General features: G+C 41.9%; 1 protein-coding gene across 1 annotated transcript in view; it reads left to right on the top strand.

Annotated features, from left to right (window-relative positions):
• The first annotated feature begins 267 nt into the window (after positions 1-267).
• The window catches only part of F2 (coagulation factor II, thrombin), a 75519-nt gene continuing 48478 nt past the window's right edge, over positions 268-27308 (top strand). The window contains exons 1-6 of the mRNA XM_073604311.1: positions 268-446; positions 8043-8203; positions 13849-13873; positions 21336-21389; positions 24223-24328; positions 26239-26375. Of these exons, the coding sequence (XP_073460412.1) occupies positions 347-446; positions 8043-8203; positions 13849-13873; positions 21336-21389; positions 24223-24328; positions 26239-26375 (583 nt within the window). The 5' untranslated portion in view covers positions 268-346. The remainder of the gene's footprint in view (positions 447-8042; positions 8204-13848; positions 13874-21335; positions 21390-24222; positions 24329-26238; positions 26376-27308) is intronic.

Below are 27308 nucleotides of genomic sequence, written 5' to 3' on the forward strand. Positions count from 1 at the left end.
TTTTTTTCAATATCAGGCCACAGTGACTTTAGCCTCTTACTGAGGGCCCCCAACTTCATATCAGGCTGGAAAGTGATCGGTCTAGCCAACTTCTGAACAATAGATGACACTCTAGGGGTAATAGATGCAAATTGGATGTAAGATGAGGGGGTCTGGACTGATGCTTGGTGTATGCAGTTAAGCCCAGTAATGTCAATGTATTGGCCTCAGTGTTTGCTGGTCAATGTGTAACCGGTCCTGACCCTAGTGGCTGAGTGGTGGGGGAGGGAGAAAGGCCAAAGGAAGGTTTGTGTTTTTCTGACCTGGCTGATCTCCTACAGCTCTTAGTGAAGTGGTAGTTGTGGGGATGCATCGCACTGAATTTTTCCCCACCATGCCACACAGAACAATGATAGTATGGGGGATTGCCTTGGCCTTCCTGTTACCTCCAGCTCTGGGACACAATGGTAAGGACACTGCTTGGGTTGTATTGAAACATCTTATTGTCTCTCTGTTTGTAGAGCAATGCAAGGGAATGGGATTTGTCTCTCAGGCTCTGATGTCTACCATCGTCTTCCAGTAGCTTAGTAAAGGATTTGCGAAGGTGTTTTTAGGCTTGGGCATTTTAGTTTTAGCTGATGGAAAACTAGTTATTAGGTGCTGGAGAGACAAGAAATTTCGTAAAACATGCGTTTTCAGGCATTTTCCAGGCACCCCATTGAAATTTATAGGAGCCAAAAACATGTAACTCCCAAAGAAACACATGTACTTTTTCGTGCTTCGATCATGCCAAGTGACATGATACTTAGGCGTGAATAGGCACTGTTGTATATAATGGGAATCTCGGTGCTGAGCATTGAAGTGTTTCAGAAAACAGACTTCAAATCACTCAGGTGTGACTAGGGTCCTATTGTAAAAGAAGCAAGCTGTGTAATGTTGTATTTGCTAAACTGGTAGCATTTCTTTGTATCTGTAGTTACTGTTAAAACTTGCCATACATGGATCAAAATTCAACGGGGACAGGACAAATTTCGATCCATGTATGACCACTGTGGTTGAACAGAAGTTGATCTACTGATCGACTTCTGTTTACTTGCCCTGTTGGAAAAAAGCTGTTTGATTAGCTCTGCATCTAATCTGTGTATTCCGATGGCAGGGAAGTTCTCCCCACTGTTAGGATACAAGGACAGTGGGGAGCATTCCCCTGTACACCTAGAATGTGTGGATATAGGAATCCGTTCTTGTTTTTTTCTTTTTCGAATGCTGGTTGAGTGGAAAATAACAGACTCATCTATGACCAGCGCAAGTCACATACTGTTCAGGCTTGTCACATCTCCTAGGAAGTTCTGGTGCTTCAGACATTACAATACGAAATGATGGTGTCACATTTTTCTGATAAAGCAGGACAACTGGCCATGTTTGATTTAGGATAGAGGATAGAGCAAAGAATAATGTAGTCATTCATAGTGATAAGTTCAAAGCTTCTATACATTGGAGGTTAGAAAATTCAGGATGAAATATGGAGATCATTGTTATTTGCAGAAAATGATGTCAAATATAGACATTTTATATACTGTAAGCACCTTGAGCTTTGCTGGGGCATCTTCGTGCAGCAACTCTAGATAAAGTAAAGACCTGACAGAACTGACGGAATTGTTCCTTTACTGGTCAGTTTCTATTGGATGACCAGTATACACCAGTATTCTTTTTTTTAGGCCCTAATGGGTTTAATTTTCTAAACGGGCAGAAGAGGAGTGTCGGTGGGTCTATGATATCATAATGTTCTTGATAAGAATAGGTGATACTTCTCCCAGCAATCCATCTATCATTTAAGATAGCCATACTCCTGTAGAATTTTGTTTGAAAATGTTCATTATTGGAACAATTATTCCATTCTCTAATGGTCAGTTTGGTCAAATTAATGTTCTTTGTCTACCAAAGTGACAGAAAAATTCGAAGGAGCAGAATGGAAACATTTTCTTATACTAACTACATTTTAATTCGGGTTTTGGCTCGGGAAAAATCATGTATATTGTAATAAAACCTGTTTAATATGACTGGGATTTCATTTAAAAAGCAGGTCTGGCCACAACTGTAAGGGCTATTTAAAATTGTATAGGCTTATAAAATTAGTTGACTCAATGAGGGTAAGAAAAAAATGTTCTGATGAATGATTTTTCTATGATCATTCGACGTAAACTCTAAGAGGCCATCTTTAGATTCAGATCTGGCTTGAGAAGTCTAATTCTAATTGGTGGATATCAGTAAAGAACTCCTGGTCTTAAGCTTGCCATACAAAAAAGTGAATTACCTGATGAACAGGCCGAAATTTGCTCCATGGGTGGCACCGTCGGCCACCTACCACCCAACTTTTCTCAATTAAAGAATCGAAGAAGCCAGATGGAAAATTGTCATCCAAGCAGCACCTGCATCCAATCAGATACAGGCACTGTTCGGGTATTTTGACAACTTGCAGGGCTGCAGTGGTAGATTTTCCCATCCTTACTGTCTAGCATGTATGGAGAAATTTGTGTATGTGTATGGCAAGCTTTAGTGTGAACTCATTGACACCACAGACCCCTGTATGACATACTTGTTGGTAGGTGCTTGTCACCCTGCATGGGTTTGGGCCTGATTTCCAGAAGATGTTCCATAGATTTGTTTTGCTGATATTTTCTGTCTCCCTCCACGCAGTACAGAGTCTACCACTCATCACAATGTACGCAATAAACAAGGTGTTCTTTGAACATTGTGCAATAGAGACCTGTGGTGTAATTAAGCAATCAACACCCTTGCTGCTGCTGCCAGCCCCAGAAGCAGCAGCATCCTACAATTTAGTAAAAAATTGGACCTTAATCCTCTCTAATGTGGATGTTTAAAGTGTATGTAATCCAAAAACCAGAAATTACATATATGATGTGCCATAGCCTACACTGCAGCCTGCAGTTCAAACCTAGCCTAGGGCAACCTTTCTCAATGTTTTTACCATGGAGGGACTCTTGAAATAACTCTATGGGCTCAGGGAACTTTTCCTAATAATTAGTATATCTACAGCTCACAGTATATTAGGCTACCTGTCCACTAGCCTACCCTGACAGTGGCGGTGTGAAAACGAAAAACGCAAACTGCAATTTTGTAGCTATTGCGTTTTCCCACGTCGGTGGTCAAAACGTTCCTATCCTGAATGCGATTCTTCTGTGTTCAGGAGAGAGGGGTTTAATCTTACCTAAACGCGGCAGCTCCTAAACTCTGCTAAAAGAATATATGTACATGGACACATAGGCTTTTATGGAGTTGAGTTTAGTAGCTTTGACCAAAAAAAAACGCCAAAAGCTTCTAAACTCAAGTTTAGGAGGTGCCATTTGCTGCTAGTGTACATGAAGCCTTATGCCCTGTACACACGGTCGGACATTGATCGGACATTCTGACAACAAAATCCATGGATTTTTTCCGACGGATGTTGGCTCAAACTTGTCTTGCATACACACGGTTACACAAAGTTGTCGGAAAATCCGATCATTCTGAACGCGGTGACGTAAAACAAGTACGTCGGGACTATAAACAGGGCAGTAGCCAATAGCTTTCGTCTCTTAATTTATTCTGAGCATGCGTGGCACTTTGTGCGTCGGATTTGTGTACACATGATCGGAATTTCCGACAACGGATTTTGTTGTCGGAAAATTTTATAGCAAGCTCTCAAAGTTTGTGTGTCGGAAATTCAGATGGAAAATGTGTGATGGAGCCCACACACGGTCGGAATTTCCGACAACAAGGTCCTATAACACATTTTCTGTCAGAAAATCCGACCGTGTGTACAGGGCATATGTGTGGTGGTCAGTGGGAAGAATGTTCCTTACATTTGTGGCCAGTGGGAAGTATCCTTCTCTTACAGATAGCTAAAAAGATCATTAGTGCCAGTGAGAATTTTTCTGAGCAGCAGAAATTGATCATTATTCAAGGAGCTCCTACCAGCCTAGAGTACCACAAAAGCCCGGTTGGGAAAGGTTGACCTAGGGTGGCAACATTGCTCCTCCAGAGATACAGCGTAATGAGTGAGCGTTGTCATTCTCAGACTGAAAGGGTGTTACTGGCAGAATCACAAGGTGAAAAGAAAGGGAAAAAGCCTGAAAAACAAAAAAAAGACAACAAATGCAGCAACTACTTCCAAGGACTAGTAAGCAGCCAGCAATACATGATAGATTTGGTTTTGTGTTTAGGGCCCATTCACACTAGGAACTACATGTGAATTGCACAGGGCAGCTCTGTGCAGTGAATTTCAGTCCATTCATTTTGAATGTGCTAAAATCGCAGAGCACCAAAAGTAGTGCATGCACTACTTTGGAAATGCGCTGCAACCGGATCACATGGTACTTTTGCACCATGCGATCCTGTGCGGGCAAACACACTGTGTTTGTGACTTGCGTTTGGGGTAACTTTGCACTGACACCCGCTGCAGATTGCAAGGGCAGTGCGATTTGAATGCGGTGCACGAAAACGGCACAGAACGCAGGTTTCCTGCACAGCATTTTAGCGTGAACGGGCCCTTAGAGCATTTTGATCATTTTTTGTATCTAATTTTACTTTGGATAGTGCTATATGTATGGATAGATAGATAGATAGATAGATAGATAGATAGATAGATAGATAGATAGATAGATAGATAGATAGATAGATAGATAGATAGATAGATTTTCTTCATGTACACTATAAATCTTTTCACAATAAATATTAAAGCAGGTAAGACATTTTAAGATTACCACATTTGTACACATCTAAAAACGTACACTTTGCATTTAGTCTCGTGACCCTCCTGGGATATTCCTGTGTATCTAAAGCCTGCTACACAATAAAGCTGACAGCTCCGGTCGGAGCCGCTGTACTAACCATCCGACATTAGTACAGCGACCTCCCCCCGCTGAGCTGTTGTGTTCTGACAGGCTGCTGGTTTTCCAGCATGCACATCTGACAGAACCCAGCTGAATGGATTAGAATTAGAACTCTTGTCAGGTTTTTTCTTTGTTGTCTGTGTCCCCACTGGAGAGATTCAACCTCTTTATTTGTTCATTGTCATTGGAACAGAAAGCAATGGAAAATCCAAAATCTTACAATTGTTACCTAAATAGAAGCAAAGGACATCTTTCGATATTTTTCATATCTTTCAATGTGGAGATAAGTACAGCGCTGCGCCAAAAAATACTAGAAGATATACAGTACAATTAGCAGCTAACACACCTCTAGACTCAGGTAAGGGTTAAAAATAAAAATAATAGTGTAGCGCTATATGTATATATATATATCAAAAAATCTTACATGTGTAGAACAGTAAATGAAAACCTAATCATCCCTTATAGGGCAAAAAGTGCATATTGAAGTGACACTGTGAAGTTCAAACAACACTTAAAATACAGTGAATATTAATAACCAATGGTAAATAAAATAGTAAATTGGGTCTGGGAAACCATACACAAATGGTAAATCAACCACTCAAGTCCATAAAAATCCAACAAATATGTTAATAAATAACTTGTGGAAAAGGAAAACCACCACCAAAAAGTCTATGGGGGTTGTGCGTTGAAAATGGTGGAAATAAAGCTCCCAAATTTCCTCGTAGATGGAATTGATCACATCTGGCAGGTGAGTAGATAAATAAAGAACCACAGATGAACAGAGGGTCTAAGTAGGTGGCAGGACCATCACCGGAGCATCAAAAAGGCTTACCAGAGTTAAGTGACTTGAAAAGACCTACGTCTTACAAGTCTAAGAAGCTTATTGACCAACCGGTCTGGACAAGATGACTCATCAGATATCCTCAGCTTGCAATAGGAGGAGGGGTGTCACCACAGCTTTCAACGTCCCCGAACGATCCAACAGGCCAAACGGATATTTCAAATACCATGCGAGGAATGAAACTCACATAGCGTGATAACGTTTAAAAAACACTAATTTATTAAAATAATAAAAGATAAACTCACATATTAGGAGATCAAAGACAGCTCAAAAAAGGTCAAATAGCGGTAATCGTGAGGGATCCACCCGACATGTTTCAGCTACAAAGCCGTCATCTGATGTTAACATGTTGGGTGGATCCCTCACGATTACCGCTATTTGACCTTTTTTGAGCTGTCTTTGATCTCCTAATATGTGAGTTTATCTTTTATTATTTTAATAAATTAGTGTTTTTTAAACGTTATCACGCTATGCGAGTTTTATTCCTCGCATGGTATTTGAAATATCCGTTTGGCCTGTTGGATCGTTCGGGGACATTGAAAGCTGTGGTGACACCCCTCCTCCTATTGCAAGCTAGGATATCTGATGAGTCATCTTGTCCAGACCGGTTGGTCAATAAGCTTCTTAGACTTGTAAGACGTAGGTCTTTTCAAGTCACTTAACTCTGGTAAGCCTTTTTGATGCTCCGGTGATGGTCCTGCCACCTACTTAGACCCTCTGTTCTTCTGTGGTTCTTTATTTATCTACTTACCTGCCAGATGTGATCAATTCCATCTACGAGGAAATTTGGGAGCTTTATTTCCACCATTTTCAACGCAAAACCCCCATAGACTTTTTGGTGGTGGTTTTCCTTTTCCACAAATTATTTATTAACATATTTGTTGGATTTTTATGGACTTGAGTGGTTGATTTACCATTTGTGTATGGTTTCCCAGACCCAATTTACTATTTTATTTACCATTGGTTATTAATATTCACTGTAGTTTAAGTGTTGTTTGAACTTCACAGTGTCACTTCAATATGCACTTTTTGCCCTATAAGGGATGATTAGGTTTTCATTTACTGTTCTACACATGTAAGATTTTTTGATATATATATATACATATAGCGCTACACTATTATTTTTATATCTTTCAATGTGGACACATGCTCTGATGACAAGTAGGAAATTTGCCTTACTTCCTGTTTCTCTGGGAAGAGAAATCTCTCCATGGGAGTCAAAAACAAAAGAATTGCAGGGATTCTAACCACCCCTATTAAAACAACTGTTGGTTTTAGATATGCTTAGGTTTTAAGGGATCAGCACAAAGGATTTAAAACATTGTGAAAAGAGGATTTCATAAAAAATAAAATGACAGTTGTTTATGATACGCAATGCTTTAGCAAACTATGGGTCAATGTATAACCAAGAGCTATCTGCTCTCTGCTATATACTGCAGTGTTTACTTCACACCATGGTTTTCATTTTATTGCCCATTCATAAAATGTAGGCCATGGTGTAGAGCCTGAAATATGGCACAGAGTTCCATCTGCTTAGCACAATAATTGAAGGACCCCTTTGACAGGTCCTATGGCTGGGTTCTCCTCATGGCTTTTTTCCCCCATATAATTATTATATACTTCAGATAATTGCACCTATTTAAGAAATGGTCCATATCACTTCCTACATTTTGGACAGATTGGGTGTGATAATTTTATCACAATCTAATTCATAACACTTGCTACAAATGTGCGCAAAAGGGCAGACATTCACAGATTGGTTGAAGACGTTTGCAAAACAGGAAGTGACGACACGGCTCTCGCAAACTCATTCAGCTGCAAGAAGTAGAATATGAACTATGAATCAGTCACTGCCATAGGTGTGCACAGCCTATTGCATTAGGGTGTGCACCTCAAAGCTCAAACCTGTGTGCATGTGTATATACTGTATACTGATGGTGTCAGTAGAGCAGTGGACAGTGTCAGTAGGGCAATGCATGGTGTCAATCATTTTTATTTTTATTATTTTATTTTTTTATATTTTACATACATTTTTTATTGTTTTTTTTTATTTACAAATTTTTGTGGGAGCACTGCTAGGGGGTTTTGGTGAAATATCAGGGGTTTAAATAGGGGGAATTTGCACCAAACAGGGTGATTAGGGTGTGCCCAGGCACACCTGGCACACCTTGTGCGCACGCCTATGGTCACTGCTTTGACTCACTTTATTTGTGTGTTTAACTTTCAGCTTTTGCTACTGAGCTCTGTAAACATTGCCATGACCAAAATAAATTTTATGCAAATATATATAAATCACTCTTATTTCTTATTAACACCTTTCCATTGTGTCTCCTTAGTGTTCCTCAGCAACCAAGCAGCCTCAACTGTGCTTTCACGCTCAAGAAGAGCTAATTCATTATTTGAGGAGATGAAGCCAGGAAACATGGAAAGGGAGTGTGTGGAAGAGGTGTGCAACTACGAGGAAGCCAGAGAGATCAAAGAGTCAGACGATGCCACGGTAAGATCTACCTGGACACAGGATACAAATATTTACAGTCATAATTGCTAACACTGCATCGACTATACTGTAATATGCATGTCCTGGTATATTTGTCTATGCTGTCTTCCTAGGTCAGATGTGTTCCTGGTGCACACAGATTCTGTGTGCACCAGTTTTAGTAAATGCCCCTCTTTGTGTTTGTAAAAAAAACGATAAATTGTATGTGCAGCACTTACCCCCGAAGGAGCTGCTGATTTAGATTGGGCTTACCATTACCTCGTGTCTGTCACAGGGGTCACAATGATGAAGAGGAAAAAAGAGTATTAAATGATGTCTGCACCAAACACTTAGTTTGTTTCGTTACAATTCTTTTATTCTTTGAAGCCAAAAGAATAGGCATGGAGGATTAAGGGAGATTCAGGTACCTTAGATTGCGAGTCGGGGTATTTCTACTTATCCAGAGGACTAACGGTCTCCCCAACTGGATATAGCAATCACCGGATAGGCCTCTCTCCCTGACCTAGCACCCGGGTGCAATGCTTGAACACAGTTTCTGCCACAGACTTGATGAAAACACAGATAATCGTTGCGGTCGTTACACAATCCTTTAGATTTAAAGTTTAGCTGCACAGTACCAGATTCTTTCAGCCGGCCCCGCGATACTGTGAGTTAAATGATCCAGGTTGGATCCCCTGATTGGGTTTTTAGGCTCCTCCCAAGATACCAGCATACTTGGCTCGATCACCTCTAGAGAAGTCCTCCCCTGGTCTCCTCCAAAAGATCGGCTACTCCCCGCAGGCAAGACAGCACGGGACCAACCTTTGGATCAGCAGGCCCCAGAGCTTTTGGGCCTACTTTCGTAGTATCAATGCCTCATGCCGACAGGCCCCGAGGCAGCGGAGCTGCCCCGGCCCCTTTTGACCAGGATGGCCTTCAGGTCAGGGACCACAATGAAAAGAGAAGAACCAACCTAAAGAAATGGCACCTGTACCTTAAATACCCTTACCCAGAATGCACAGCGAGTAAACCACTCCCACCGGGCTGTTTCTGAGTAAAAGGGGTACCCAAAACATCCAGCATGTTGCATTTCCAACACTTACCGGTGGCAACAGTGACACCTCCGGTCAAGTGGAAACTACCACAACCCAGCTGAACTGATACAGGAACCAGCAAATTTATCATAATTAGTCTGAGCCAAACTACAGCAGCAGACAAGCTTAAATTTACATAAATAGCACCTGCCCATCAGGAGCAGGGCGCTACAAATGTATAGCCTAACTTTTTTTTTTTTTTTTTTTAGTTTTGCATGGAGTAGGGATGGATTAGAACCTGTGTTAGGTTTGTCTGTGTCTCCTCTGGGTAGATTCACCTTTCATTACAAGCTTCACCCCTGAAAGGTGATGCAAGCTTATCCGAGGCACAGAGTCTAAGTGGCATCTTAGTCTTCACCATAGCAAGGGGTGATGGGCTGGTAACCCTAGTGGCCACTGGGCTTCTTTGCTGCAAGATGGTACCAGGCCATGGCCTTCAGGATAACTGTATGAAGGGGATAGTAGGAACAGAGTGGCTGCAATGAAAAGACAGAATGGCAGCAATCCGACAGGTTGGTTTCCGGAAGAGATCCAGGTAGGCAGCAGGAAAGTTAGTTCGTTTCTAGGCATGGTTGAGAACAAGAAGTTTAGGCAACAGGAGCAGTAGATACAACCAGAGTCAGGCAATTCAGAGTGTTGGCAGATGAAGTCTATTTTCTCCACTGCAGGTGGCGCTCAACCACAGCAGCAGAGAAAGTCAAGGCAGTGAACCGGTAGGATCCTGACAACCCATGTGACTCTGGTGGCCATCTTGGGTCAGGCAAAGTCTATTTAAAACCCTGGCTCTTGAGTTTGCCGTGCATTTAGTGTGTGGTTAGTGTAGGGACAGGTCACCCGTCTGTCAAGGACAGTAATAGCGGCAGGGAAAGGTTCCGGATCTGCTACTTCTCCTGGAAACCAGGCCACATTCCGCCTCTCAAGATAGATGCTGTCAGTTCAGCTGAGATATGCTCTGCTCCAATCTGCTGTTCACCTGTGAGTGTTCCTGGTCGGGCTTCCTTCTGCCAGGCGTGTTGTGAATTGTTATATTCTGACTACAATACAAGTTCTTTCTATTGCAACTGGACTGTGTGTGAGTTACTGCGGCTGCATCACGCTGCGCCCTCCCACAAAAGCAACAACAGAAAAGGCAGAAATCAGTTAAGTATTCAGACAAGATAGCTGACAAGAAGTCACAGCACTGGCTGCCACAGGAAAAATAGTATAAATAGTCCAACACAACGAAAACAGTGATTTGACCTTACTGCAGACTGACAGCTTACAGACCGCCGGGTCTCGGCTCCAGTGTCACCAATCCACTGCGAAAGTGCCCGGTCCAGCCAGCGCCGCACTCCGAGGGATTAACCCATGGCACAGAGGAGAGTGAGGGAGAGGAGCGATATGTAGGGTTGATGACGTATTTCGGAGGCATGGCCTCCTTTATCAAGTCAGCTAGATCTTGCAGCGGCAATCCAGGAGAGGAGACCGAGGTGACTTACATACCTATAAACATATCACCCAATGTGAGTGTGTCGATTTGAATGTTTTTTTTATTCTTGCATTTTAATGAACCATATCACACTAGGGTGGATGTACACTCTCCCTTTCTTTGTTTGAAAAGAGTAAGCATGCCCTCTCTAGTCTGTGTGCAAGCCCAAATATGAGGGACCCACAATAATGTGTGTATGTCCTTGACCAACCATGCGCATTCTTAGTTGTGAACTGTCACGCATGCATGACAAGTCACACATGGACAGGACAGACAGGGCCCCTGGAGGTGCTGTGACACCATCTCCATTTTCCTGGTGGCCCATGTCACTAACGGCAGATACTAAAACCAGTAACACCAGATTAAGAAATAAGGGTAAATCTTCCAAGGTGGACATCTGTTCCAGTGACACTTGTTGGGAATTCCCTTTACTTGTAGAGATTTCCTCTTACTTTTGGTTGTGCTTCCATGAAGTGACAGGGAATCTATGCAACAGGACAATTTAAGAAAAAAAGGATAGCAGGAGTTTTAAACCTTCAGTACTCTATAACTAATAGTGGAAGGATATACATATTAACTCAGCTACCCATATAAACACATTGGAGTAAGAAGAAAAGGTACTGAGGAGGAGCTAGGTGTGAACAGTCCTTCACTCCATGACTCCATGATCGATCCCCACTTGCTTCTCTAATTTCAGCTACAAACTTGATACGAAATTGCATGCTTTGGACTACCAAGTATACTTTGCACCAAGGTCTTAAAAAGGTCCCCAAGTGCAATGGCAAACTCAAAATGCAGGCTTTAAATCACTGTCTTCCATTGGTAATCTGAGCCATTATCTCAAATCGCTTTTGCTGAGACCGGCTGAAGATTTAAAAAAGGTGCCCCATACCCGTTCAGGTACCAAAGCAGTTCTGTGGCAGAACCTACCCTGTCAGGATCTGTATTATTATGCCTTACTTCAGAAAAAATCTTTAGGGACACACAGGCCTTAAGTCTCCCCATGGAAGTTAAAGCAGTTCTCTAGATAAAATGTTTTAAGTTTTAGATTAGGAAATGATTAAAACCCTGGTCCATTTTTTTTAGCTGTATAAATCATTTTTCTCAGAATTCCCTCCAACAGGAAGTTAGAAGATCTCAGAAAAGTAAAGCTGGGTTCACACATATGTGGATTGGATGCGGGTTTCTCCGCATCCAATTCGTATGACAGTCAAGTGTGACCGGCTGTCAATAGAGCTGGTTCACACATGTCCGGGGTGGCCGTGGTCTGGATTGAAAAAGGGTCCAGTGCATGCTTGGGTCTGGTTCGGGTGCAAATTCAGGCAGAAATTTGGCCCTGAATTGCACCTGAACTGGTGAACAGACATGCACCGGACCCCAGGCACGAGCCTGCAGCTGATTATGTGTGATCCCAGCCTAAAGGAAATGCCTCCTTTGAGAGATGCTACCAGAACAGGTTTTCCCATTGGAAGATTTGCCCTGGAATCCTGTTCCAGAGACAACATTTCGAATTCTGCCTTGATGACAATGATCACCAGGGTAAATAGAGAGGGTGAAGACCCATAGGTGGCGATATAAACATGACAGAGGCTCTAACCCATCCCCACTCTATCCAAAACTAAATAAAGTTCATTTCAATGAGCTGATGACTGTATATCAGTATAAGTGTATACATTATAGCTCTTACTTAATGAACCACTTGGAATAAAACATTAGGCCTTTGTGTTTGAAACCTAGAGGATGGGAAAGTTTATTTCCTATATCAGCCAGTTAAGTTCTATGTGACATTTGATAGGACAATGCCTTGCAGTACTGGGGTCATTGGTTTGAATCCCAACCAAGAAACTACCTGCATAGAGTTTGCATGTTCTACCTGTTAATCCAGTGTTCTTCCACCTTCCAAAAAAGGTAAATTGACCTTAATGTGTATGTATGAATGTGAGATAGGGATTTTAGATCGTAAGCTTCTTCAGGACAAGGACTGATGTGAATGCGTTGACTAAAATGCCAGTGCTTTATAAATACCTGTAATAAATAAAATAATAATTCTTCACTGCAGGTTTCTGTGGTCAGTCCTTTATACGTATATATAATATAACTTAAAAAAAAGTGCAGTGCTACAATAAAACATATAAATCACAATTCTAATGTAAAAATAGTGTAAAACAAATATAAAAAGTTGTACAACTTCATACTCCTGTTGGAAACAAAAAAAAAAAACATTATGTGAAAAGTATAGTCCTTTGTGTGAAGAAAGCAGAAGTGCTTCTTGTCCTCTTCCCAATAATGTTCATTCAATCGTGAGATACAAAATTTATTTGGAAAACAGATCTCCTAGATCCACCATGTGAGAAACATCTGGTGCTTCGTTGCCGCCACCATATATTCACTCACCAAAAATAAATGGTAAATAAAGCATGACACCATCCACATATTACTGCAAGATCCACTAGCTCTCCACACAATCCAATCAGTACCTTCTCATACAATCTGATGTGCTGCAATAAATGAGCTCCCCAAGTGAAGCCAAAGGAATCCAAATAATATAGTATAGTAGTTTATTGACTCAATAAAAATGACATACAATGCTGCAGCATACATAAAACTCTCCAGTAAAACAAGCAATCTTGGCCAGGCTTACTCTGAGGGCCACTGAACCGAAACTTTAAAAGGAGTACCCATGAAGAGGTGTGTGTGTACGAAACATGTCGGAAGGAGCCTACGTACTGACCCTTCGCCACTGCTTCCAGTTTCCGGTTCTTTTTTTGTTTCCAAGAGGAGTACAAATGACTGTATTTCCCAACTATATTTATATATTCGTTTTACACTATTTTATACATTACCATTGTGATTTATATGTTTTATTGTAGCGCTGTACTTTGAGTTTAATTGACAAGGTTGGTGGAGTCACCTTGCATGCTAGTCACTAAGACTTTAGTGCACTCAATTATTTTATTTTTTTGAATTTTAGTCCGTTATATGTGCCATCATCCATTTTTTCAGTGTGTGTGGTCTAGTGTGCTGACAACAGATACGAGTACATTGTGTGCCCTCAGAGTTCTATGGTTGTCCCCTTCATAACTATATTTTTTCTTGTTTTACAGAAAGTATTCTGGCAACAGTATCAATGTGAGTACAATGCGATTAGTCACAGTCCACCTGAGTTTGTTCAGTTGCTAAATTTCGTCATAGAGAGCAAAGGTCACCATTGGTTTAGCTAGTAGCGTTTCACCACTCAACCAAGTGGCTTCATCACTTCAAATAAGTATCAGTGATATATTCCAGCATTTATAGCCACATTGGTAATGCAGTCACTTTAAAGCCCAACTCCAGGCAACTAAAAAATTATCCTTTGCAGTGGGGTTGTGCTTATACTGCAAGGGCTAATTGCATCTTTTAGGTCTAGGGCAGGTGTCTTCAAACTTTCCAAACAGGGGCCAGTTTACTGTCCCTCAGACATTAGGGGGGCTGGACTGTAGCCATTGGGAGTAGAAAAGATCCCAAAATCAGTGGGAATAAACAGTGCCCCATCTTTGGTGTCAGTGGGAGGAATTGTTCTCCTTCGTTGGTGTCAGTGGGAGGAATTGTACCCCATCATTGGTTTTTTGCTTTTTGCCCAATTGGTGTCATTGGGAGGAATTGTGCCCCATTGTTGGTGTAATTGGGAGGAATTGTGCCCCTTCAATGGTCTCAGTGGGGGGAGGGGTTGGGGAATTAATGTTGGTATTAGTGGATGAAATGGTGCCTGATAAAAGTAAGCAAAGGGCCGCAGTTTGGGGACCACTGGTCTTGGGGAACAATAAAACATGATTTACCTGATCCTCTGCTCCTCCCTGCTGTTAGACTGGCCTCCAGAGCGCATTCTCCCCAATGCTCCAGTGATCTAGGGCCCTGACCTCATCAAGAGCAGTGGGGGGTCCATAGCCTTGTATGGGACATGTTGATGCTGTGTGACAGTCCCACCACTGGAGCATGGTGAAGCACCATCTGCCAGGAGAGCAGAGGATCAGGTAAGTAAAAGTGTTTCTCCTCTCCCCTGGACAAAATGAGCAATTAACCCTTGCAGTGTGGACATCTCCCTATCGCAAGAGATCATTTAAAATTTTCCCAGGGTTTGGCTGTAAGCCATACAAAAGACACAAATGGTGCACCGACCTAGTGCATTATCCTAGGACCAAAATTTATTGAGATAAAAAAGTAGTAAGTATCATATTCACAAAGTGTCTAAAACATCAAACCTCATCGCATAAAATACATCCGTTCCTATGACAGAAGGTGAAGGTCCAATAGGCGGGATGCGTTTCGAGGATTTCCCTCTTCTTCAGAGCTTCGACTTTGTGACTATTGGCTTTAAGCCAATCACCATGCTGTCTAAAATGTGTCCAGGTGGATGTTGAGCATCCAACATGACATGATATGTTTGTGAAACCATCCTGTTTTAATTTACTTAGTCCAATCACCATGGTGCCTTCAGCCTGTGACAGATGTTAACTGTGTGAATTACTTAGTCAAAGAGGCAAGTGACATGGTAAGGCACACACAGTGAACACACACACAAGGAGAACACAGTGATTACTGCTAGCAGCTATAATAGCCATTGGCAATAATCGCATGTAAAATCCAGCAGGCTGATTGTTCCCAAGTTGTTCGATTGATCAGCTTGGGTACAATCAGCCTGCCCATACATGGTTCGAATCTCTGCCCATCCCTGCCGAACCGACCGAGATTTAAACCATTTATGGCCGGCTTTAAAGTAGAATTTAAAATGGGCCCAGATACTCAACGACATTATGGCAATGGTGGCTAAAGACAGCTCTGATCCTGAGAATGTTCATAATATGTGGACTTGGTGGGTCTATAGTGACTTAGCCGCATTTCTGTTTCAATCGTTTTTATTGCAATTTTTAAAGAGTAAAAGCAATATGAACATTGTGCAGAGCAGCAAATAATACTTGCGTGCTCTGTATAAACAGGGAGAGATTGTACATGAGTAGGGGGAAAACCAGGTTACAGAATCTCTTGGCAATTGAGTGACGTCTTCTCTGAACTCACAGGTTAGCCGCTTTTCATGTCTTAATTTAACAGTAAACTATTTACATTCTCTTGCACCCCTAGTATCTTTCAGTGATTCCAGAATCGTCAAAATTGCCTTTTCAGTCTACTCCCTGCCTCTTTTCCTTTTCCTGTTACAGTTAGGTCCTTATACAGTTGGGTCCATATATATTTGGACACAGGCACAATTTTAGTTTATTTCAGGTATTTACTAAAACATATTCAAGCTTTAGATGTATAATGGTTATGGGCTGAAAGTGCACACTCGCAGGTTTAATTTGAGGGTATGTACATCCAAATCGGAGGAAGGGTTTCGGAATTATAGCTCTTAAGAATAGCCACCCCCTTTTTTCAAGGGGCCAAAAGTAATTGGACAATTGAATCAAAAGCTGTTTAATGGCCAGGTGTGGGCTACTCCTTCGTTATTTGTTCATCAATTAAGTAGGTATAAGGTCTGGAGTTGATTCTAAGGCCGCGTTCACACTGGTACGACAGGACAGTTGTACGACTGTGGATCTGACTTTGCCCTGCGACATGAAGTCCGACATCTGTCCAACTTCAATGAACGGGGATCCGACTTTGATCCCGACAATACCAGGCACTGGGATGAATCTTTAGGGGAAACTCCACACCAAATTAAAAAAAAGAAAAAAACGGCATTGCTTCCCCCTCCAAGACCATACCAGACCGTTCGGTCTGGCATGGATTTTATGGGGAAACCCCCACACCAAAAAGACAGCATGGGGTCCCCCCCAAAATCCATAGCAGTCCCTTATCCAAGCATGCAGCCTGGCAGGTCAGGAAAGAGGGTGGGCTGACGAGCAAGCCCCCCTTCCTGAATCATACCAAACCACATGCCCTCAACATGGGGGGTGGGTGCTTCGGGGCAGGAGGGCCCTGCGCCCCCATCCCAAAGCTACTTGCCCCCATGTTGATGGGGACAAGGGCCTCTTCCCAACAACCCTGGCCGTTGGTTGTCGGGGTCTGCGGGCAGGGCTGAATAGGCTGAAGTAGGATCAAAGTTGGACAAAAGTAGTGCAGGGAGCATTGTCAAAGTCAGACCGACTTGTGTTGGACCAGTTAAGACGGCTCTCATAGGGAAATATTGATTTTCACACGTCATGCGACATGAGCTCCCAATTTCGGAGCGTTTGCCGTACAAGTGTGAACCCGGCCTAAGTGTGGTATTTACATTTGGAATCTATTGCTGTGAACCTACATCATGCATTCAAATGAACTGTCCATGAAAGTGAAACAGGCTATTGTAAGACTTCAAAAATTAAACAAATCCATCAGAGATATAGCAGCAACATTAGGAGTGGCCAAATCAACAGTTTGGTACAGTCTGAGGAAAGAAGAACGAACTGGTGAGTTCAGCAACATAAAAAGGCCTGGACATCCATGCAAGACAACAGTGGTGGATGATCGCAGCATCCTCTCTATGGTAAAGAAAAACCCATTCTCACAACATCCAGACAAGTGAAGGACACTCTCCAGGAGGTGGGCGTATCATTGTCAAAGTCTACAATCAAGAGAAGAGCAAATACAGAGGGTTCACCACAAGGTGCAAACCATTAATAAGCTTGAAGAATAGAAAAGCCAGTTCGGACTGCCAAAAAAGCCAGACCATTTATAGAAAAGCATTCTTTGGACTAATGAAACTAAGATTAATCTGTACCAGAATGACGGAAAGAAAAAAAGTGTGGAGAAGGCTTGGTACAGCTCATGATCCAATGCACACAACGTCATCTGTAAAACACGGTGGAGGCAGTGTGATGGCATGGGCATGCATGGCTTCCAGTGGCACTGGGTCATGGGTGTTTATTGATGATGTGACAGAAGCAGCCAGATAAATTTTGCAGTGTTTACAGATATACTGTCAGCCCAGATTCAGCCAAATGCAGCAAAGTTGATTGGATGACGCTTCACAGTACAGATGGACAATGATCCCAAACACACTGCAAAAGCAACCCAGGAATTACCTGATGTGAATTACCTGATGTCAGCCCAATTGAGCATGCATTTCACTTGCTAAAGGCAAAACTAAAGGCAGAAAGACCCACAAACAAAGAACAACTGAAGACAGCTGCAGTTAGAGCCTGGGGAAGCATCAGAAAGGAGGAAACCCAGTCTTTGGTAGTGCCCATGGGTTCCAGACTTCAGGTAGTCATTGCCAGTAAAGGATTCTCAACAAAATATTAAAAATGAACATTTTATTTATGATTATATTAATTTGTCCAATTACATTTGAGCCCCTAAAATGGGGGGGGGGGGGGGGTCTGTGCATAAAAATGGTTGCAGTTCCTAAAATTTGTACTTGGTATTTATGTTCAACCCCTTGAATTAAAGCTGAAAGTCTGCACTTCAAATTCATTTGGATTGTTCCGTTTTAATTTTATTCTGGTGGCATACAGAGCCAAAAGTATGAAAATTGTGCCTGTGTCCAAATATACAGTGGGGACGGAAAGTATTCAGACCCCCTTAAATTTTTCACTCTTTTTTATATTGCAGCCCTTTGCTAAAATCATTTAAGTTAATTTTTTTCCTCATTAATGTAGACACAGCACCCCATATTGACAGAAAAACATAGAATTGTTGACATTTTTGCAGATTTATTAAAAAAGAAAAACTGAAATATCACATGGTCCTAAGTATTCAGACCCTTTGCTCAGTACTTAGTAGAACACCCCCCCCCCCCCCTTTGATCTAATACAGCCATGAGTCTTTTTGGGAAAGATGCAACAAGTTTTTCACACCTGGATTTTGGGATCCTCTGCCATTCCTCCTTGCAGATCTTCTCCAGTTCTGTCAGGTTGGATGGTAAATGTTGGTGGACAGTCATTTTTAGGTCTCTCCAGAGATGCTCAATTGGGTTTAAGTCAGGGCTCTGGCTGGGCTATTCAAGAACAGTCACGGAGTTGTTGTAAAGCCACTCCTTCGTTATTTTAGCTGTGTGCTTAGGGTCATTGTCTTGTTGGAAGGTAAACCTTCGGCCCAGTCTGAGGTCCTGAGCACTCTGGAAAAGGTTTTCGTCCAGGATATCCCTGTACTTGGCCGCATTCATTTTTCCCTCAATTGCAACCAGTCGTCCTGTCCCTGCAGCTAAAAAACACACCCCCACAGCATGATGCTGCCTCCACAATGCTTCACTGTTGGGACTGTATTGGACAGGTAATGAGCAGTGCCTGTTTTTCTACACACATACCACTTAGAATTAAGGCCAAAAAGTTCTATCTTGATCTCATCAGACCAGAGAATCTTATTTCTCACCATCTTGGAGTCCTTCAGGTGTTTTTTAGCAAACTCCATGCGGGCTTTCATGTGTCTTGCACTGAGGAGAGGCTTTCGTCGGGCCACTCTGCCATAAAGCCCTGACTGGTGGAGGGCTGCAGTGATGGTTGACTTTCTACAACTTTCTCCCATCTCCCGACTGCATCTCTGGAGCTCAGCCACAGTGATCTTTGGGTTCTTCTTTACCTCTCTCACCAAGGCTCTTCTCCCCCGATAGCTCAGGTTGGCTGGACGGACAGCTCTAGGAAGGGTTCTGGTCATCCCAAGCATATTCCATTTGAGGATTATTGAGGCCATTGGCCAGATCTTTGCCTTGCCACAATTCTGTCTCTGAGCTTTTCAGGCAGTTCCTTTGACCGCATGATTCTCATTTGCTCTGACATGCACTGTGAGCTGGAAGGTATTATATAGACAGGTGTGTGGCTTTCCTAATCAAGTCCAATCAGTATAATCAAACACAGCTGGACTCAAGTGAAGGTGTAGAACCATCTCAAGGATGATCAGAAGAAATGGACAGCACCTGAGTTAAATATATGAGTGTCACAGCAAAGGGTCTGAATACTTAGGACCATGTGATATGTCAGTTTTTCTTTTTTAATAAATCTGCAAAAATGTTAACAATTCTGTGTTTTTCTGTCATTATGGGGTGCTGTACATTAATGAAGAAAAAAATGAACTTAAATGATTTTAGCAAATGGCTGCAATATAACAAAGAGTGAAAAATTTAAGGGGGTCTGAGTACTTTCTGTCACCACTGTATGTGGAGCTAACTGTATTTCCCTGGTATTGTGTATGTTTATTGCTATGGCCTTTCGCTGGTTTCTACACACCAGTTAAAATGTATGGTTTACATTTTCATTATTCTTGAATATTTATTTTTCTCTTATGTATTACTGTTATTTGTGTGGTACATATCCAGCTTACTGCTATTAATCAAACTCTTTTATTCATGTACCTTGAAAACCCCCTGAATAAAAAGATATTTGACTAAAAGTGAGACCCCCCCCCCACACACTTTCTTGGACAGGAAATGAGGAAAAGTCCCTGTGCACCTGCCAATATTGGCAAAAACAGGGCAACAGAATATCAGTTGGTAGTTTTCTTTTAGAATACTGAACAGAAAATCAGCGGTGGATATCCAGTCCCTTTAGCACTGCTCTAGAACTCTCCAATGCTTCCCGGTCTGGGGTACCAGGTGCCGTGTGCCAGTCTTCCCTGTACTGCACAACAGAGTCTTTATAGAAATAGTCCCACTCTGATGTCATCACTCAATCAGGAAAAAAACCTTATTCTAGGACTGTAATCCGATAGTCAAAGCATCACAACAAATGCAGCATGTAAACACCCTGTCCACTGCCATTTGCAGCTTAGGAGGAGGCAGTCGAGGGACACAAATTTCGGCACAACTATGCATTTTTTACCAAATTTTACCATTTTTACCCCTCAACCACACATCTAAACTTAATCTTAGTCTACTTTAAAGTGGTTGTTAACCCACTTTTACAAAATCTTCCTGTCCTCTCTGTACTATAATAATAAGTGTCCCTGTGCCTGTGTAATGTAAAAAATCTGCCGGATTGTACCTATATAATCTCGGTTCCCATCACTCAGCTGACTTGTCAGCCCTCTTCTCTCTCGGCTCATGATGGAGGCATGTACGCTGACTCCGGTGTCAGGGCTCAGCAGCCCTGATATATCAGAGTCAGCGTACAGGGGGAGGACAAAGTCAGGCAGGATCAGCCAGGTATTTCAGGTGTTACAGGGGGCCAAATTACACAGTACAAGCACTTGTCTTAAGGGAACAGGATCCTTTTTTTTTTTTTTTGGGTTAACAAACACTTTAAGGGCTCTAATAATGGGATCTCTGTGCTGAATTCCCGGGTCTATACCCCTAGAGTGCCCATTATGAGGGGTCTCCACTATAGGGGAATTTTCATCTATTTTACACTATGGAGAATGTAACAGAAGGAGCAGGAAAACCCAAAATTCTCTGGTGAACCTGAACAGAGTGCGGAACTATGGCAGGGGAGATCTCACCATTGGAGGATCGTAGACATATAGGAAGCCAGGGGCTTATTCGTCACCAGCCTCAACCTATAACAATAATATAACTCTGGGGTGGATGACCTTTAAACCTGATTGAACCTCAGCATGGTTTGGGCATCTTCAGTAATTTCTAAAGTCTCTTCTATATATGTCTCCTGTGTACTTTGAACTGGTCTAAAATGAATATTTTACTCATCCGCAGCATGTCAGCCAGGGAAAACAAAACCCAGGGAGGCACTGCTTGCCTGTCTGCAAGGTAAGACCCTCTGTCAATATTTGCTCTGTATTAGATACATACTGGATGAAATTTCAAAAAGTCGAAGTGGGTCATACCAGAACTATGGCTCTGCTGTGGCCCAGCTTAGTCCCTGATTCAATATTGGTTGTCTATTTCATCGTTACTGTACTGATGGAATCATCATCTTCATTATTATGTATTTATGAAAAGTGAACCAAGAACTCCTGCGCTGCAAGTTAGGATCATTACCTGTTAATCCAGCAAGCTTTAACTCATACTTTTGTAGCTGAAATGCTGAGTACATAGCTTCACTGCTGAACTGTATAAATACATTCTCAGTATGCAGATGAAATGCATGCAGAGTGCTCTTTTTTCACATATTGCTGGCAAAATTGTGTCCACAGGTATTCTGTACCAGCGTTATAAATTGTCCTGCATGGCAGCAATATAAGGGGCCTTTTTATAAAGAATGCCATTGGTTGATGAAAATACCATTTAGAATTCTAATGCCGCGTACACACGATCGGATTTTCCAACAACAAATGTTCGATGGGAGCTCGTTGTCGGAAATTTTGACCTTGTGTAGGCTCCATCAGAAATTTTTTGTCAGAGTTTCCGACAACAAAAATTTGGGAGCTGGTTCTCAAAGTTTCCGACAACAAAATTCCGTTGTCGGAAATTCCGATCATGTGTACACAAGTCTAATGCACAAAATTCCACGCATGCTCTGAATCATGCTCTGAATCAAGCAGAAGAGCCGCACTGGCTATTGAACTTCATTTTTCTCGGCTCGTTGTACGTGTTGTACGTCACCGCGTTCTTGACGTTAGGAATTTCTGACAACATTTGTGTGACCGTGTGTATGCAAGACAAGTTTGAGCCAACATCCTTCGGTAAAAAAATCCCAGGATATTGTTGTCGGAATGTCCGATCGTGCGTACGCAGCATAAGTGTTGAGACTTCTGCATTACTATGAGTGACTCTTCAAACAAGATAGTAATCACCTATACAAAGATGTAGGAGTTGCTGCTTGACACCAATATGTGTTCCCTACAAGAGAAAAGGTGAAACGCTACTTCCCCAGAAACTATATATATATGTATACCTAAACAATAGTGGTGGTAACCCCCAAATAGCAACATGCCATAATTATAATACAAGTAATAATATAGTGACAATATTAAGCAATAAAGTTAGAACACACACTAGAATTCAAAACCAATTAAAGTGAACGTGACAAATCTCCAGTCTCCAGTGACTCATAAATACCTTTAATGTAATTTTAAAGTATTAGAAATTGCATCAAGTCCATTCAATAGGTGAACAAGCAAGAGCATCCGTGGTAATCATCATGAACCAAGTATTACACTTCTGTGAGTACTGTGTTCTTCACACATGGATATCAAGTGCCCTCCACCAGTCTAACTATGCCCTCGCCTCCCAGGGAGACTCTGCAAAGGATCTATATACTCTTTCACCTTGGGGATATAAATCCAGTGGTTGGCAGCTTCCCTGTTGGTCCTGGGACTCATATTCACCTTATGCAGTATACTTCATGCACGTGTAGAATATAGATAGAACATAGTGCTTGAACTGCACAAAAATCTTATATTTATTTAAAATATAAGAATCGCACTCACATTACTAGGTGCACTGCCTCCGGTGCACTCAGGTAGATCGCTATACATATAAGGGGTGCATGGTCCCCTTAAAAGTCACTGCAACATCCGCAAGTACTCAGCTCACCAGTAGCTTCCAATCTACTTCCTGGTGATGCATGATTACATCACAGGCTCTGCTCCGACGCGTTTCGTCACTGGTCATGTGACTTTCTCAAGAGATCCGGGTAGTTTGACTGGTGGAGGGCACTTGTTATCCATGTGTGATATTTTGTTCATGACTATCATCACAGAGTTCTCTAGTATGTTCACCTATTGAATGGACTTGATGCAATTTCTAATAATTTAAAGTTACACTGATGGCATTTATGATTCACTGGGGAATGGTCACGTTTCACTTTAATTGATTTTGAATTCTAGTGTGTGTTCTAACTTTATTATTGTCACTATATTTTTACTTGTATTATAATTATCACGTGTTGCTATTTGGGGGTTACCACCACTATTGTTAAATTATATATGGTACATATCTTTGTTCTAATCTTTGAATTGTGAGTGTTGCTACTCTGGGGGGCACCACCACTATTGTTTAGGTATACACATACTTTTGATTTATTTTTGAACTGTGAGGTAGTTATTATTTCACGGTCTGGGGAAAGTAGTGCTTCATACCCTTTCTTGTACCATTTAGACGTACTGTAATGATTCTGAACAGAAACAAGAGAACGATCATTAAAATGTGAAAATATAACCAGGACAAAAGAGCGTGTACTCTTTCCTGCTAACCCAGCATTCATCACTGGCATGATAATAGATGCTGATGCCATAATTTTGTCATAGACATCAAGCTAGACCACTTAAGAAAATACCAAAAGAAACTGTGAAATTGTAACCACCCCACTGCTGAAGGGTCCCAAAGGGAATCACAACCCTTCTTGTTTGTGTTTATCCAATATGGAAGTGGTTTAAAAAGGTGGAAACAGATTTGCCAAATTATCTGTTATCAAATTGCTTAAGGCCCCATGCATACTGATCCTTTAACCCCGGTGCGTGAAGCTCCAGCATTTAGCATCTCCAGGCTTTAACATATTAATGCGATTCCAAAATTTGTTCTTCAGTTTTTTTAAATCTGCAGCTTTAATTAAGGTAATACCTGGTGATCCCGCCATGATGGGTGTTTATCATAATGTTGCTGTGGCTGACTTACCTGTATCTATTTCTCTAACTGACAGGTGACTGTGCATCTGGCCTTGGGCAGAATTACAGAGGGAGCATCAGTATCACCAGATCTGGAACAGAGTGCCAGTACTGGGCCAGCAATTTTCCACACAAGACAAAGTGAGTGTAGATGTATCCTTCATCATTCTTGCTGTTGTTCTTAAAGCGATATTAAACCCAAAAGCAAACATTTATTATATTGCAGCTTACCCATTTTTAGATGTGATGTCTGCATTTGTTTTCTTTTTAAGGCTTTCTTTCTTCTAATTTCATCTGGTGATCTGGCCAGATATGGCCAGATCTGGCCAGTAAGTCTTTTTTTTTTCAAAAGAACAAGCTCTCTTGCAGAATCTATCAGTTACAGGGATGAGACAAATTATTCACCACTGGCATAGGTGCTTACAATGATCTGGAAAAAAAAGCAGTTTACTGTAACTAATTATAAAGTGTTAGCTGGAGACTTTAATATGTTAGTGTATCTAAATCTGCTAGTCCATCTAACACTCCCCTTCCCCTGCAGACTCACAATGCTGAAGTCCAGATCTGTACTCTCTGCTCCTTCATCCAGAGTGGGGGAACTCTAATACAGGAAGTGTGTTCCTGGTCAGATCACCAGGGGAAAAAGGCCTAAAAAGAAAACCAATGCAGCCACCACATCTAATGATTGGTAAGCTGTGGTATATAACATTTTTGTTATATAAACCTTAGAACCCTCCTAAGGAGGAAGGAACAGTCTGCTCAGGGCTCCTGCACTAGACATGCATTTTGTTTCATTCCGAATCATAATTTGGACCAAAAATTTGCCAGGGATCACTGAATCCTGGGCTGTTCCTGAAGCCCTCTCCAGCCTTTTTGCGGTCGCCCAGCAGGCGACAACCCACGCTACAAAAATAATTTTATTGTTAGGGGTCCCCAGAACTTGGGTCACGGCACTAGAAAGGTTGAGAACCACTGCTTTACAGGGTTAGATAGGTTAGTCTTAGAATGTGGCTGCCAGTAGATTTAGAGTTAGTTTTAGGCTGAACTTCTACTCTAACAAACGAATCCAAAGTGAAGCTAAACTAAACTAATTTTTTCAACGTGCACATCTCTATCCTGCACATTTATCACCTCCCTAGCCACCTTCTGGATGTCCCCTCCAAGGATTGGCCAGGACATGATAAATTTTCAGCTGGTCATTTGAATCTCCCTCCCTATGCTCTGGAAACTTCTTCCAGAGGCAGTGAGAAGGACTCAAACTTTCAGCCAGTGAAACCCTGAACAGACCAGGACAGACAATCACTGCTACTTTGACTACAGAAGGAGCCAAAAATGAAATTTGCCTAGCATCCTACGCTAGGAGGGCACTGCACAACATTGAATAGGCAACAAACAAGGACAGCACATTGTCAATTTTGAAAACATAAAAGCAACATAATGGCAGTCATTACAGTATAGGGCAACATAAACAGGCAATTGTGACAATACCTGGTAACAAATAGGTAGTCATTGTAACTCTTGGGCAAAAAAATGTACAGTCTTTCAATGCATAGGTGACAAAGGGGTAATCATTACAAAGCATGGGCAGCTAAAAGGACAATAATGACAACACACAGGCAAAATTGGGTAATGGTAGCAATACATAGTCAATCAAAGACAGAGACCATAACTAGTACTCAGTGTGCCAGAGATGGCATGACAGGTGGGTAGTCCTAATACAACGGCAGAGCTAAATTCACAGATACAATACAAGGGTTTATGAGTGGGTATGTAATTGGACCCATGATGACTGAACCAGTATACCCTTCTGTAGCAAATATATGGTTGATTTTAAAGCAAGTTGTAAATAATTGTTTATTGTGTTAATATTAAGATGTCATCTTAGTCTTGGTCCACTTCTGTAAAACCAAGCCTGGATTGAGACCTCACCAGCCCTTTAAAGCCTATAAATTGCAAGGCATGGATGTAGATGTCCTAGAGCAGGAGGGTCATGGGTTACCTATGGATTTTGTAACTTGCGTGTGCACTATTTAACCACCTTTTTATCTCAGGGTAAATCCAAGCACTCATTCCGATAAAAATCTGACAGAGAACTTTTGCCGAAACCCGGATGACAACCCACTCGGTCCATGGTGTTACACAAAAAACCCTGAGAAGGCCAGAGAGGAGTGCGCAGTGCCTGTATGTGGTAAGTGATGCCAGCACCGTCACATCCACGACCCAAAATGCAATTTTCTTTATCGTACATCATGGGACACAGAGCAGCCATAATAACTAACTGGGTTATACGCCACCTACTGGTGAATGGACACTGGTAAATCAATCAAACAAGAAGTCCTCCCCAATATAACCCCTCCTACACAGGAAGTACCTCAGTTTTTTTGCCAGTTTTTGTTAGGTAGATGGTCACTGATGGACATGTGCTCTTGGAGCATACTTAGAGATCTGGACGGTTCTATTAAGAATCATGGACTTCAATCGGATCCATTTGAAAAAGCTATCAGCCAAAATGGATGGTACCCAAGCCTCATTGGAAAGAGAGAAGATTCCTTGAGGTTTTGCCTGTAATGCAGCCTTACGGCGCTGGACCCTGCGTAATGGAACCCTGTGCAGTGTTTGTTCTGACCAAGGTGCTTTCCAGCAGGGTGCTATACAGGTCCAGGGGAGTGGACCCCAGATTAAGGGGGACCCAGTCTCTGAAGGTCTTTTATGACAAAGATTGCCGTGATGGGTGAAGATTGGTCTCCTGTTATGTTCAGAGTCCTGCAGCAGGAATGGTAAGTCTGCATTTTTGCAGTTTCTCTTTAAAAAAAAAAAAAAAAGAGCTGACTGTCTGTTCTCCCGGTGGTCACAGGGGGCAGTGTGCTGTTTAATCATGCTGTGTATTTTTTAGTCGTGCAGGCTGCTGTTTCTCCTCCAGCCACTAGAGGGCGTAGGCTCAGTATGGCCTATTTTCATATAAGCAGAAAGTAGAAGAAGAATGTGGTTAGCAGGGACTCTGGAGACATAACAGCAGGCCATGGATACTAACAAAGTGTGAGTACTTACTATGGGAGAACTGTGTGGCAAACAAGTCATGATTATATGCTGCATATTTACTGCTTATCTGGGGGAACTGTAC

This window comes from Aquarana catesbeiana, linkage group LG11 (assembly GCF_042186555.1).
Source record: "Aquarana catesbeiana isolate 2022-GZ linkage group LG11, ASM4218655v1, whole genome shotgun sequence".
Taxonomy (NCBI): Eukaryota; Metazoa; Chordata; class Amphibia; order Anura; family Ranidae; genus Aquarana; species Aquarana catesbeiana.